The sequence below is a fragment of the Prunus mume genome, linkage group LG6 (genome assembly GCF_029339155.1).
Source record: "Prunus mume cultivar Tortuosa linkage group LG6, ASM2933915v1, whole genome shotgun sequence".
Taxonomy (NCBI): domain Eukaryota; kingdom Viridiplantae; phylum Streptophyta; class Magnoliopsida; order Rosales; family Rosaceae; genus Prunus; species Prunus mume.
This window is the reverse complement of record NC_142703.1, coordinates 13,910,981-13,926,160: the sequence shown is the minus strand read 5'-3', so window position 1 is coordinate 13,926,160 and position 15,180 is coordinate 13,910,981. Positions and strand designations below refer to the sequence as shown.

General features: G+C 36.1%; 1 protein-coding gene and 2 pseudogenes across 1 annotated transcript; all 3 read right to left on the bottom strand.

The window, feature by feature from the left end:
- Positions 1–2,112: 2,112 nt before the first annotated feature.
- Positions 2,113–4,308, bottom strand: LOC148916181 (serine/threonine-protein kinase ZRK1-like). Its single transcript, XM_089054337.1, has 2 exons — positions 3,816–4,308; positions 2,113–3,420 (listed from the first exon to the last, which is right to left on the bottom strand). The coding sequence occupies exons 1-2, from the start codon at positions 3,830–3,832 to the stop codon at positions 2,400–2,402; spliced, it is 1,038 nt and encodes a 345-aa protein (XP_088910463.1). The 5' UTR covers positions 3,833–4,308; the 3' UTR covers positions 2,113–2,399.
- Positions 4,309–5,580: 1,272 nt separating this feature from the next.
- On the bottom strand, positions 5,581–6,972 carry LOC148916180 (serine/threonine-protein kinase ZRK1 pseudogene; annotated as a pseudogene).
- Positions 6,973–13,818: 6,846 nt separating this feature from the next.
- On the bottom strand, positions 13,819–15,083 carry LOC148916179 (non-functional pseudokinase ZED1-like; annotated as a pseudogene).
- Between the last annotated feature and the right edge of the window lie 97 nt (positions 15,084–15,180).

Here is a 15,180-nt window from a genome sequence, read left to right as displayed (position 1 = left end):
AAGCGTTTACAATATTTCACCACCTCCCAACATTCATGATGGGTGAATTTTTGCCACCCCCGGTTGCGAACCACATCTGTGCTTGAATGAGCTATTTAACAGAAAAATGGAAATGCAATAAATATTTAAAATATATTGGATATGCAAGTAACAAAATAAAAATAATGGAAATGCAATTAACCTTACAAATAAATTGGAAGTGCAAGAAATATGAAGAAACAATTGGAAATGCAATAAATATTAACAACATATTGAAAATGCAAGAAATATGAAGAAACAATTGGAAATGCAAGAAATATTAACAACATATTGAAAATGCAAGAAATATTAACAAAATATTTGAAATGCAAGAAATATTAACAAAATATTGAAAATGCAATAAATATTAACAACATATATATATATATATATATATATATATATATTAGGACATTAAACTTAATATAACGAAAATTACAAAATACTTACCTTGTTAGTACGATTTTCCCCACTTCTATACAAGTTCATCGCTTTTGCCAAGACATCTCTCCATTTTGCCATCTCTTTGTTGAGAAGTTTCCACCTACTCGACAATGCCATTTCCGTCGAGGCGAGTCCGAATTTTTATAAAATTCGGCATGAATTTTTCCACATATGGAAAAATTTCATCTCATTGCCTGTCAAGGGACAATGACAAACTCGGAGCCAAGCCTCACACAAAGAAACATCTTCCATGGTGCTCCACGCCCCTCCGGTTTCAATAGAAGAAGCCATAAAAATAAGAAATAAAATTACAAGGTGAAAGAGATGAAAATGTTGAGTGAAGAGTGAAAAAAATGTTGAGTAATTGTAGAAGTAGAATAAAATGTATGAGAATTGGTGTTGAAAGTGAAGGGTATTTATAGGAAAAAAATCAGAATTTTTTAGTATTTTTTAAAAAAAATTCGATTTTTCATAATTTTATTGCTGGAAAATCGCCGTTGGATGAAGTTGTGGAATCAAATCGGATACTGGGGTGCCACGTGTCTTCCACCGTTGGGTTGGCGTCGTCTTGGCGTCGGTGTCTGTTGGTTCAAATTTTTACCGTTGCGCGCAGCGGTAAAAATTTGAAATCTGCGTGTCGACGTCGGTGACGTCACCCCACATTTTGGACATGGGCGGAACTTGCCTTGGGCCAGCCGGGTTGGTGGGTCCCACACCCCGGGCTGGTGCTCGGCTGAACGCAATTTTTTTCCCTACCCTCGGTGGGCTCATGGATGGACTTGGTCTTATAGGACGACTTACTAACCAAGTTGGAAAACTGCAAGCCATCTTACCATACCAAGTTGCATCTCAATAAACCACTCATCATTCATATTCTTAAAAAATATCATCACCCTTTTCCCAGTCGTTGTCTCTTCTGTTTGCCGTCCTTCCCCCAACCCTAATCAGCAATTGACTTGAAAAAACAAAAAATGCAACATAAATAATCCACAAATGATGAGCAAAATTTAAAGTCTAAATGAACTTACGTTGAAATTGGTTGAGCATACAAAAGACATACACAAAGCAAAGCTAACTGCAATAGTTCTATTGTGACTCTTTCTACTAAACGCATAGCAAGAAAGCACCTACTAATTACATGCCAAAATACCCTTTCCTCCCTGTTTATGATCGAACGCAACCAAAAAGAAAGCACTATTAAAAAATACAAGGAACCTGGGTCATTGTGACATAATCACAAACACCAACCATGCCAGATTTTCGGGTCAAATGTCTGCTCGTTCTTTTCTGTTCCTCATTTAGGGGAAACATGTGTTTTGGCGCCAATGAGTTTGCTTCCTCAATTGTACTTACTTGCCTTGAAATTGGTTGGGCACAAAAGAAAAAAAAAAGAAAAAAAAGCAAAATGCATTAGCCTCTCACCATCTATGGCTTCGAAAGTACTTAAATTTGGTAACAATTTAGAAATGAGTACATAAAATGTATGTTGGTCTTAGATCCCCATGGCTGATGGGCCTGAAAAACGCAGTATGAAGATATATTCAGCTGCATTAGCAAGTTGCTTTACAATACTCAATAGATTCTATAGTTGCCCTCTTGAGCTCACCAGCATATGTAAAACACAAACACAATAAAAATTCATATGAGAGATTTAGTCTAAGATTTCATATTTGCTACAAATTAACAGAAAAAAGAAAATAATAGTAACAAATTAACAACCAACAAGATGGGCTATTATTTTAATTTGGATGGGCTGGGCCATATAGGCTGGGAAGTTTTAAAAAAAATTGGGTCGGGTTTCAGCCCCATCCACGACATGGACGACATAAAATAAAAACACACTTGAATAGCCTATTTTCGTCTTACAAACTACAAACTGGTAAGCTCTTCTAGCTCCACATGCATAGTAAATGTAGTACATAAATTAATTAAGGTAGCTACATAGGCAAGATAGACTTGTCAATTCTTACAAGCTCTTTGGCCACATCAATCATATCTGGCCTTGCTTCATTTTCGTCTTGGATGCATAACAATGCCAGTGCTAGAAAATCCTGCAGTTGCTGTTGTGCTTGCTCATCTCCCACGACTTCCTCAAGGATTTTAGGGTCCGCAATTGTCTCTATTTGAATCTGTCCAGCAGGAACAGTAAGTTTCGAATCTGCAATAAGGAGTTCAATTTCTGCTCCATGTCGTCTTGATGCAGCTCTTTTTGTCAAGAATACAAGTAAAAGCACACCAAAGGTATAAACATCAGTTCTTTCTGAACTTCGACGGGAGTTTCGGTGAGTAGGGTCCATGTACGCCGATGTCCCTATTGCGAAATTGTCTTGAACATACAATTGGTCAGGTGGAATGGTTATGGAGAATGAAAAGTCGGAGAGTTTGGGAACATAGTCATCGTCCAATAAAATGCAGGTGGATCTCAGATTCCTATGAACGATGGGCCTTGGAAAGGCAGTATGTAGGTATGTAAGTGCACTAGCAAGCTGCTTTGCAATACGCAGTCTAGTTTTCCATGGTAATAATTCATTATCCACTGCTAAACTCCCATCATCGTTGAGACCTCCTTTTCCTGCATTTTCAAACACCAAAGCTGGTGTATCGAACTCTAAGCAGCAGCCTAATAATTTCAAGGAATTCTTATGGGCGCTCATCTGCATTGATATGATAATATCACGAATAGCCCAGTCGACGATATAATGCTTCTTAATGATAACTGTTCGGTCATCTAGAATACCCCTGTAAATGTCGAAGTATGTTCCATCTGTAATAAAGCAAGAGCGATCAAAGTTGTTGGTAACTCTATTGATCTCAGCAGCAGAGTAACAACGAATAGGATGAGATTTTCCATCACAAGAAGCAATTAGATCCTTTAGTAAGATGCTTCCATTCTCCAAGAATGATCTCTTTCTTTCCTCCTTTTCCTCCTTTCGCTTTACACGTGGAATGATTGAGAACCTGATATATAGACACACACAAGAGCGCACACAACGCACAAAGGAATGAATAAGAAATCGATGAAATGAAAATAAATAATTCTCAAGAAAAGACATAAAACTTTACATGAAACTTTGCTTTCATTTCGTTCTTTAAAACTTTACATGAAATCCAAACAGATCAAATCTCAGCTTTCTTACAAACTGAGAAACCATAATAATACTCTGTTTTATGGATGGAAGAAAAACAAATACTTGTCCTGCCGCTTTCATCATATTCATAGATTACTTTGATTTACAACAAAAATTTGGGCTTCAGCCGCACGAAAATTTGGACTTACTAAAAAAACCTTGAAGGAAAGGAAAGCTATATATTTTTGTTAAACGATTAAAACCCGGGAAAAAAAAAAAACTTACAAGGCTTTGGATGCCATTGTTTACACTTGAAATTTCTGTGTTTAGCACACAGGCCCCTTAGAACTGGAGTCGGATTGCCCCAAAGTAAACAGTAATTTGTTGATATCTCCTCCCTGTATGCCGCAGATTTCGTGGTCAAGCAACGGTAATTTGTATAATCAAATTGGGAAGATGCATGGCAGCTGCGCCCAACTGAAGGGTAGACCTCTTGACTCGACATGATTTATAGTCATTCGGGGGAGTTGGAATTTCCAAGTTGTAAAGTCTAAAAACCACTCATGAATTACTTGTTCGTTACTCTTAAACAGTATATATCATCACCCTTTTCCTCGTCCTTGTCTTTTCCGTGTTCCTACCTTCCCCCAAACAATCACCTTTTGACTTGAAAGAAAAATTGCAATATCAAGAAGGGAGAAAAATCTACATCAACTTCCAGGAAGCTGCGGTTCACTAGTAACAAAGTTAACTGAAATAGTTCTATGTGGCTCTTTCTACTTTACACATAGCAAAGAAAGCACCTGCTAAGTACATGCCAAAATACCATTTCCTCCTCCTTCATGATCAAACACAACCAAAAAGGAAGCCCTATTAAAAATACAAGCAACTTGGGTCATTGTGACAAAATCACAAACACCTACCATGCCAACAAAAAAATAAAAATAAAAAAATCCCTCAAGGTAACTGAAAAAATAAAAATAAAAAGTGAAAAACTTACAAGAATATGAATGACATTTTTTCGACTTCAAATCTCTCTGTCTAGCACCAAGAAAACAGTAATATGTTGATATCTCCTCCCACTCTACTATAGATTTCGTGTTCAAGCAGCAGTTTAGCTCTTTACTCTCATTCTCTATGAGAAATTGCAAGCTCAATGCCCAGTTATGAATGGTAGGAAATAACGTGCAGTGGAATCCAAAAATTTGTATTGCCACGGTCCTTGAGGTTTAGTGTAATTACGGACAAATGCCACAGATTTCATTAATTTCACATACACCACCTAACTTAAAAATATGTGACAAACAGTGAAAGGCCAAGTGTCGTCGTTTGCATCTTACAAAACAAAATAAAATAAAATAAAAAATAAAAAAATTATCTTTTTCAGATACAAAAATTGTCATAAATATTATTTCACATTTAAAAGAGAAAAAAATTAAAGACATCAAAGTCACATGAAAATTTCAATTGAAAGCCTGTGTCAAAGTCTCTGAGGTTGATTGAGCATAGGATGATTGCTTTTGTACACTATCAGAAATCGACACTAAGTAACCGAAAAAATCACGAGGTCAGACACAACATCAGACAAACAAACTTATTTTTCGTCTTGCACTTTTCTTTTCCTAGACTTAGGGTTTTACTTTTCATGCACCTAGTGTAGCGAGTTCTTCCTTTTCTTAATGTAAGTTTAAATTCTCGTTCAATTTATATTTTCTTGTCGTTTTACTTTATCGTTCATATCGCTTTCATTTCATTCTTGATTTATTTATCGCTTTGATTCATTTTATCGTACTTTAATTCTTGTCTTTACGTTATTTATCTTTTGCACTTTACTTTACACATTTGTCTTTAAATTATATTTAAGTTTAAGTACCTTTACTTTACGCATTTGTTATTCGTTTCATTACGTTTCAACTTCAATCTTCATCTCCACCCACTCCACATCATTTGGTCGCTCACATAAAGCCTTGACCCTGAGGTAGTGAAAAAACCTAAGCCATGAGGAGGTTCCTTGCTCAGCCGAACAATCGTTTGATTAAAGTCAGATCTCAGATGCAACATATCCATCTACTCACATTCCATTCAAGCCCAAATTCGGGGCTTAGTGGCGGCACACCCCGCACTCAAAAGAAGAAGGATCAAAAGTTTCTTTTGACTACCACCTCGGCCAAAAAGAGGGAAAAAAAAAGATAATGATAATTATGGATATTCTTCTAATACAAAGAGCTTAGCATAGCATCAACCCATTGAACAGGTGAAAGACTGAGCTTAGCATAACAAATGTAGCGGATAAGTTAATTAAGCATCATATCTAGCTAAGGCAAGATAGACTTTTCAATTCGTACGAGTTCTTTGGCCACATCAATCATATCTGGCCTTGCTTCACTTTCGTCGTGGATGCACAACAATGCCAATGCTAGGAAATCCTGTAGTTGCTGTTGTGCTTGCTCATCTCCCCCGACTTCCTCAAGGATTTTAGGGTCCGCAATTGTCTCTATTTGAATCTGTCCATCAGAAACATCAAGTTTCGAATCTGCAGTAAGGAGTTCAATTTCTGCTCCCTGTTTTGTCATTGCAGCTCTTCGGGTCAAGAATACAAGTAAAAGCACACCAAAGCTATAAACATCAGTTGTTTCTGAACTTTGACAATACTTTAGGTAAGTAGGGTCCGTGTACCCCGGTGTCCGTGCTGAGAAATTTTCTTCAACATACAGTTGGTCAGGAGGAATGGTTATGGAGAATGAAAAGTCGAAGAGTTTCGGAACATAGTCATCGTCCAATAAAATGCAGCGGGATGTTACTCTCCTATGAACGATGGGCCTTGGAAAGGCAGTATGGAGATACGTAAGTGCACTAGCAAGCTGCTTTGCAATACGCAGTCTAGTTTTCCATGGTAATAATTCATTATCCACTACTAAACTCCCATCATAGGTGAGACCTCCTTTTCCTGCATTTTCAAGCACCAAAGCTGGTGTATCGAGCTCTAAGCAGCAGCCTAATAATTTCAAGGAATTCTTATGGGTGCTCATCTGCATTGATATGATAATATCACGAATAGCCCTGTCGACCCTATGTCTGTACTTCTTAATGATAACTGTTAGGTTATCTAGTATACCCCTGTACATGTCGCAGTGTAAGTCATCTATAATGCAAGAAGGATCAAAGTTGTTAGTAGCTCTGATGAGCTCAGCAGTAGAGTAACAACGAATAGGATTAGATTTTCCATCACAAGAAGCAATGAGATCCTCTAGTAAGATGCTTCCATTCTTCGAGAATGATCTCTTTCTTTCCTCCTTTGTCACACATGGAAGCAATGAGAACCTGATACACACACACACACACACATATATAGACATACACAAGAGCACACAAAGAATGGATAAGAAAACGATGAAATGAAAATAATTAATCTATCCCAATTCTAAAGAAAAGACATAGCATATGCAAGACTATGTGGCACTGTATTGGCATCTCTAGAAACAAAACAAATTGAAGAATTATTTAGTTGCTCAAACAAAAAAACGACAGTCTTCCATCAATGCTTCTATTGATGAGTTGTCTGCAATGTTGGATCATTATTAAAATACACTTGGGTTTGTGGTAATGTTGTCTGTATAGGTGAAGTCAATGGACATGTGTCAAAAAATTAGATACTTCTTAGAAGTCATTTTATGAATGGGTAAAGTATTCTTTAAAATTTTGAAAATAAGTTGGGTGAGGAAATAGGACACTTGAGTGGAAATAGCAGCACTATTAATTTATAATTTATTTTCATACATGTCATTAACTACCTTAATTATAATTAGAATTAATACTCTGTATTAATAGCATATCAATCACCCATTTATTTTGGTTGGCATGCCCTCTACACATCCCTAAAATAAACAAACAAAAAATCCTTAAATTATATGTCCAATAAATAATGCACCTATAAAAAAAAGTACAAATATGTATATAATATAGGTACTTTATTTATATATATATAAAAAAAAAAAAGGATCCGTTACTTTTGTAATTGAAATTTATGTAAATATTTTTATAAATTAAAAATAGGTACATTATTTACACACACAAAAAAAAAATGGTCAGAAAATCGGTATGTTGTGTAATTGAAATTTCTGCACATTTTTTATAAATTAAAAATAGGTATACTTACAAAAGATATGTAAAAAATAGGTACGAAAAATAGGTATATTATTCATTAAAAAAAAGGTGGAAAAAATAGTCAAATAATAGGTACATTATTTTATGCTAAAACGAGATAGGTATTTTAATGTTTCTTTATAAATTCAATGGGCCCTAAAGTGACTTTTTTAGATACTGAACATTATTTTTTAAAAAGAGAAAAAAACTTACACTAAAAATTCCTAAATTTAAGCCAATTTAAAACACCATTTTTCTATCTAAAATAGACACCATTTGAATACTAATGACATTGAATTGCAGCAAATATGTTCAAAGTATATTCAGCACAATCAATGGAGAAAACAACAATTGCAAATACGTAGGGGTATTTTGGGAATCAGAAAATTACAATTAATCAAATCTTGAGCTTTATAAGGTAACTTGATGAGGTGGATCTTAGTCATGGGTTTTTACTCATTTTGCAGTTAAGGAAAATTCAATTTAAAGGGAGTAAGTCAAATTTACTAAAAGAAAGACAATAACTTTGGGCTTCAGCTGCATGAAAATTTTGACTTACTAAAAAAACCTTGAAGGAAAGAAAAGCTATATATTTTCGTTAAAGGATTAAAACCCGGAAAAAAAAAACTTACAAGGCTTTGAATGACATTGTTTACACTTGAAATTTCTCTGTCTAGCACCCAGGCCCCTTAAACTCAGATTGCCCCAAAGCAAACAGCAAATTGTTGATATCTCCTCCTTGTATGCTGCAGATTTCGAACTCAAGCACCAGTTTAGCTCGTTAGATTCAGGTTCTTTGAAAATTATAAATAGTTTCCAAGTTTATTGGTCAACGCACTGGTAGGAATAACATGCAGTGGGACCCAAAAACCCAACGTTTTAAATTTATTTTAGAAATATTTTTTTTAATTTAAATACAAGATATAGTTTACAAGGAGAAAGAAGTTTCTCACACACTATACTAATGTGCCATGAGAGTTCAAACCTAATACCACTAGTCTGCTAGTGAATGCCGTAAGAGTTCGAACCTAATACCACTAATCTGCCAATGAAGGCTATTTTCCACTTGGCTAGACTCGTTAGCATTTTAAAAAGATATTTTTTTTTCTTTTTGCTTGTCCAAAAACATTTATTTAATTTTAGGCTTATTTATTGTTTCACCCCCTGAAATTTTCTCACTTTACCACTTTCATCCATTTCCATCCACAAAACCGTTAAGTATATTGACGTGGCATGGACATTCTAGTAATTTTAGCTCCTTATCTTCTCTCTTCTCTCTCCCTATGCCCCTCTTTTCTCTCTCATCCCGTACCCAACCTCCATCGCACCCCACCCTCCTCCCTCTTCTCTCTTCTCTTTCTCTTTCTCTTATCTGCCTCTCTCTTCTCTCCCTCCCTCCCTAGACCCAACCCCCAAAGCACCTCCATTGCATCCCAACCCCTCCCTCCTCCCTAAACTCAAACCCCCAACACACCTCCATCGCATCCCAACCCCTCCCCCCTCCTTCTCTCTCTCTCTCTCTCTCTCTCTCTCTCTCTCTCTCAAGAGAAGATGAGGAGTGGCTATTGAGGAGTTTTTTTAAAAAAAATTGAGTAGTGGTGGTTTGGGTGTGTTTAGTAATTCCATGGAGGGTTAGGTTTGGGGGGTAGGGGTTGGGTCTGGCGAGGGGAGGGGAGAGAAGAGAGAGGTAGAGGAAGAGAGAAAAGAGAGAGAAGATGAGGAGCTAAAATTACTAAAATGCCCATGTCACGTCAACACACTTAACAGTTATGTGAATGGAAATGGACGGAAATGGTAAAGTGAGAAAATTTCAGCAATTTTTAGAAATTCAAGGAGCTAAGTGAGAACATTTCAGTTTAAGAGAGGTAAAATGAGACCAAGCGTTTATTCAGGGAGTAAAACAATAAATAAGCCTTAATTTTAATCAAAGTGGGAAGATGCATGGCAGCTGCGCAATTGAAGGGTGACTTGACTCCACCGTCCGCTCGGTGTTTTCAGAGTTATAACGCGTTTGCTTGGAGATCAAGGGGCCCATTTGGGGAGTTGGAATTTCCAAGTTGTAATTATCTAGAAACCACTCATTAATTATTCATTCAAAGTATATATCATCACCCTTTTTCTAGTCATTGTCTTTACCGTGTTCCTTGCTTCCCCCAAACAATCACCGTTTGACTTGAAAGAAAAATTGCAATTTCAAGAAAACCTCAAATAATGAGAAAAATCTACATGAACTTCCACTGAACTTCCAGGTAGATGCCGGTTCACTAGTAGCAAAGTTAACTGGGTTAGTTTTATGTGGCTCTTCTACTTTAACACATAGCTAATAAAGCACCTACTAAGAGCATTTCTACCCGTAAGCTCCGCCAGACGAAATGCCTCCTAGGCTTCCAAAACTGGCTCCAGTGGTCAATTTTTGTCCTGGCAACACATGAGGTCAACCAAGCATGGACAAGGTCCAAGTTAAGATCAGTCCCAACTCCTGCCCGCGAGCGATGATGTTAGCCTGACATCAGCAAATGAAAAAATTCTGAAAAATTACCAAAATAAATCATTTGAGAATGAGTATTTTGAAGTTTATTGCTATGGTTAAGTCAACGATGCCATCGAATGATCAATGTCCAGTGGGGCCGACCAAAGCAATGTACATGAAATTACTATTTTCACTTTTCATTATCAGACACAAAGAAAAACACAATTAGTCAATAACTTACAAAGAAAGAAACAAGAAGAACTTGCCTTGAAATTGCTAGAGCACCAAAAATATGTACAACACAGCCCCACACAACCAACAGCTTCGGCTGAATAAACAGAGCAAACCCCTCTCCACTGCCTTCCTCATTTCCCCAACTGCCTTCACATCAATCATATCTAGGGGTGGGCATCTTAAACGAAATACGAAACCGCACTGCGATTTCATACCGTTTCATTTGGTACGATAGATATTCGGTACAATCACCAATCGAGTATGGTATAGTAGCGATATCAAGATTTTGATACCGGTCAATACCGTGCGAATAATACTCTATTGAAATATAATTTTTTTTTTTTCATTCTCTTGCTCTTTGTCTCTCGCTTGCCTTTCAATTTCTCAAATGCTAGCTTTTGTCATTTATGTTTGGATTGTGTTTGTATTTTTGTAAGCCATAAGGCATAAGTTTAACTCTTTTGGTTTGTAAGCCATAATGCATGAGTTTTAACCATTTGGATTTGATGAATATGTTGATGGATAAATATTGATTTGGTTGATTTGGATATTGAATATGTTGATTAGGATTTGGATATTGAATATGTTAATGGATATTGAATATTGAAAATGTTGATGGATATTGAATATGTTGAATCTTTGAATTTGTAACTTAGGCATCACTTATTTTGGTGTTGAATATTGAATTAGTTCATTTTTTAGTTGTATCATTTTGGTACGATACCGATACGATTTGGCACGGTGCAGTACAATTTTAACAAACCATAATACCGCACTATACCGATTCAAATTTCCGATATCGGTAGCGTGCAGGCTCAATACCGTACCGTGCCCACTCCTATTCATATCTGCCCTCACTCCTCCCAATGGATGTTACAAATGATAAAACAACAATTTCAAATACAATAAGACAAAGTAACATTTTTTAATCTTAATTTTATACCCACACTTTCTTTTTATAAAAAAAAAAATAAAAGTTCAAGGCCTTCCTCAAATTACCACTTTATGGTACGATGAATAAAACATTTATATGTGTTAAATCCATGAGACTAGTCAAGGTGGCGTTGAGGTTGTCATGAACTCAAGAATTAGAGAAGAAAAAAATTCGGATTAGAATAGGTTACGGGTTTGATTTGGAGTGTGACGTGCAAAAAAATATATTTTTAATAAAATTGTAAACATATTCATTTAATAAGTCGTTAATTAATCATAATTGTAAAGATTAAACGTCACCAAAATTGCATTGAGTGGAGGTTCTATCTATAAATTCAACTAAATAAATCATAAGTGTAGTTTTCGAGTGATTATAATTATTAAACATGGAAAGAGAAGATGCATGCTATGAGTGGGAAATGATACTCGAAAAGGGCCTTTGTTGACCGTGGACTCTAGTTATATGAGTCTGAGGAGCAATCTATTTTCAATCATGTGCGCATCAACCTGCGCGGCACCCGCTTCTTCCTGATGAATGAGAAAGGCTGCCTGCCAGAATTTGGACTACAAAACAAATCTATATGATATCTCTACCAGCCAACCACAGGCTTGTCTTTGTTTCTTGTATGTTTTAACTTCTAAAGTTGACATTTTGAATTCTCTGCCCAAACAAAAACCCAAAACCACTACTCTTCTTAGCCAAATTTTTTGACATATGTATAACGTATGGAGCACCCATTAAATCCCCATTCATACAGTGTAGAGTTTGATAGAAATGACGAGGGAAGAGAAGAGAGAGAGAGAGAGAGAGAGAGAGAGGCACGACTTCATTGCTTACATGAATCACACATATAGTCTAGTCGATACATCTACAAGTCAATACATAATAATCACTATATGTAGGCCTAAATTTTCTATTTGATTTTTGCTTCAGGATTTGCGTGGAAAGAACTACACCATGTAAAACATCAGATCAGATGCTTTTTGACAAGGCAGTCAAAGTTGATTCTGTATTGTACTATGATATGATTGAGCGGGAGTGTTGAAGTCATGGATTAACTTGTATTGCATATGATTAATTTTTATCGTAACACCATCATGTGATGTACATGTTATACTTTTATTCTACTCGTATTATAATACGTGTGTGATTTGAGATCAAGAATCAGTTGTTTTCTGGATAATTTGGCTGTATGTTTAAAGTAAAGACTTAACTGACTTGCTTTCCTTTGGAATTTGCAAACCAGACTTAACTGGCTTACCAGACTTAACAATATATATATATATATATATATTGTTTTAATTCATTTACCATCTTACTTGTTAAAATTTTCTAATTTTGGTCGCAATATGATACTTGCAGATGTTTCAAAAGGTAGCCTATTCCGTGTGGACTTTTGTTTTAAAGGATATCGAACCCATCACATCCTTCTTAAATGCTAATCCAGATAGCTTCTAGCCGTGCCCTATTAAATGGTAATCGGCTCTGGGTGTTGTTGCTTGCTTCAACAAGCAAGAAGTTTGAAATTTCAATTTTATTTTCGAAGATTAAATAAACATTAATCCAAAATAATTGGACAAAAATGGCGTGATATGACATCGTGGGAAAGTTGCTGAGAAAATGAGAGGACGATGTAAGCCAGAGGAGAGGAAAAGGAAACACAAACAAGTGATGTAATCTTGTTTTTCAAAATGTTTCTTTAATTAAATTTTTATATTTTTTCTTTAATTTTACATCTCAAAGATTAATCTAATACTTTTATATATCTCTATTTTTCATCCGTCCAACTTAGATTTTTAATATAAAAGAAAGTAACATAAGGAGTGTAAATGAAATAAAAGAAACCTGTAAGGACTGATTGCAATTACACCAAACCTCATATAGTGTAACTGAAATTGTCCGTTTTATGTATTTGTTGGGAAGAAGATGCACGGAAGCTTCCTCCAATTCCTTTTCGTACACTATCAGAAATCGACACCAAGTAACTGAAAAAATCACGAGGTCAGGGTTTATAATTGAGTGAAAACTGTGAAATTGGTGTAATTATATATGCACTTTGAGGACAAGACCAAATTGAGAAGATGCATAATGCCAAGGAAAATAGTAATTTGCTGATACTATAAGAAGATGCATGGCCTGATGGGATCCTCGGATAGCATGCTTCTATTCTTTAAGAATGATCTCGCCCTTTCCTCCTCTGTGAATCATGGAATCAATGAGAGCCTGATACGTATTTATACGTATAGGTCATCAAACACAATCACAAAGAACGAAATAAATTGATCACACATGGAGCCATTAATGTTCCTACACCCTACAGATAAGTTGAATTGTGTAGTAAAAACATTTTGAACTTCACAAGTGAAATTCAAACAGATCAAGTCAGAGCGTGGTGCTTTGCTTGAAAACTTTCATAATTTTTCACAATATAACTCAATTATTCAAGTGTATATATTCTTCTAATACAAATAGAATAGCATCAACCCTTCACCATTTGAAGGACTGAGTTTCCAAACTACAATTTGATACGGCATAACAAATGTAATGGATAAATTATTTAAGCTAGCTAGCTAAGGGAAGATGGACTTCTCAATTCGAACAAGTTCTTTGGCCACATAAATCATTTTTGGCCTTTCTTCAGTTTGGTTTTGGATGCATGACAGTGCAAGCGCTAAAAAATCCTGCAGTTGCTGTTGTGCATGCCCATCTGCCCCTACCTCCTGTAATATTTTAGGATCCACAATTGTCTGAATTTGAGTCTGGCCATCAGAAACATGAAATTTCGGATTTGCAGTAATGTCCAGTCCTCCTGCTTGATTGCTATATGCAGCTCTTTGCGTCAGGAGTACAAGGTAGTCGCGGTCAGTGTACCCAGATGCCCTTATTTTGTTATCGCCTTTGACATGGGATTGCTTAGGAGGATCACTTATGGAGAATGAAAAGTTGGAGAGTTTGGGAACATAGTCATCATCCAACAAAATGCAGGTGGATCTCAGATTCCTATGAATGATGGGCCTAGAAAAGGCGGTATGGAGATGTGTAAGTGCATTAGCAAGCTGCTTCGCAATATGCAATCTAGTTTTCCATGGTAACAAGGATTGACCTCCATTAGCCGCGCTTAAACTTCCATCATCCCTGAGAACTCCTTTTGCTGCATTTTCATGCACCAGAGCTGGTAGAGGGAACTCTAAGCAGCAACCTAATAATTTCAAAGCATTCTTATGGGAACTCATCTGCATTGATATCACGAATATCACGAATAGCACGAGACCTAACATCATCATTGTCCTTGTCATTCTTACGGATAATGTACTTCCTAATGATAATTGTTCAATTGTCTAGAACACCCTTGAAAATTTGGCAGTCTCCATCATCTTGTATGATGCGAGAAAGATCGAAGTTGTTGGTAGCCCTGACGAGCTCAACAGCTGAGTAAGAGCGAATAGGTATCCTCTAGTAAGATGCTTCCGTTATCCAAGAATGATCTCTCTCTTTCCTTGTTGTTCTTGCTTGAACGTGGAAACAATGAGAACCTAATACATACATATATAGGTAAAACACAAACGCACAAGAATGAATAATTACAACCACAGTTGCTTTCATTTTGTTCTTTAGAACTTCACATGAAATCCAAAGATATCACATAAAATTTTGATTTTGAATTTTAATACAAGCAATAGTCTAGGTGCTATGGTTATTCTCACCAATGTAACCCATTAAAAAAAAACAAAACAAAAAAACAAAACATAACTTACAAGGCTTTGGATGTCATTGTTTAGCACCCAGGCCCCTTAGAACTGGACTCAGATTGCCCCAAGTAAACAATTTTTATTTGTTTGAGAAATACAATGGGACGCAAAGAAGAACCA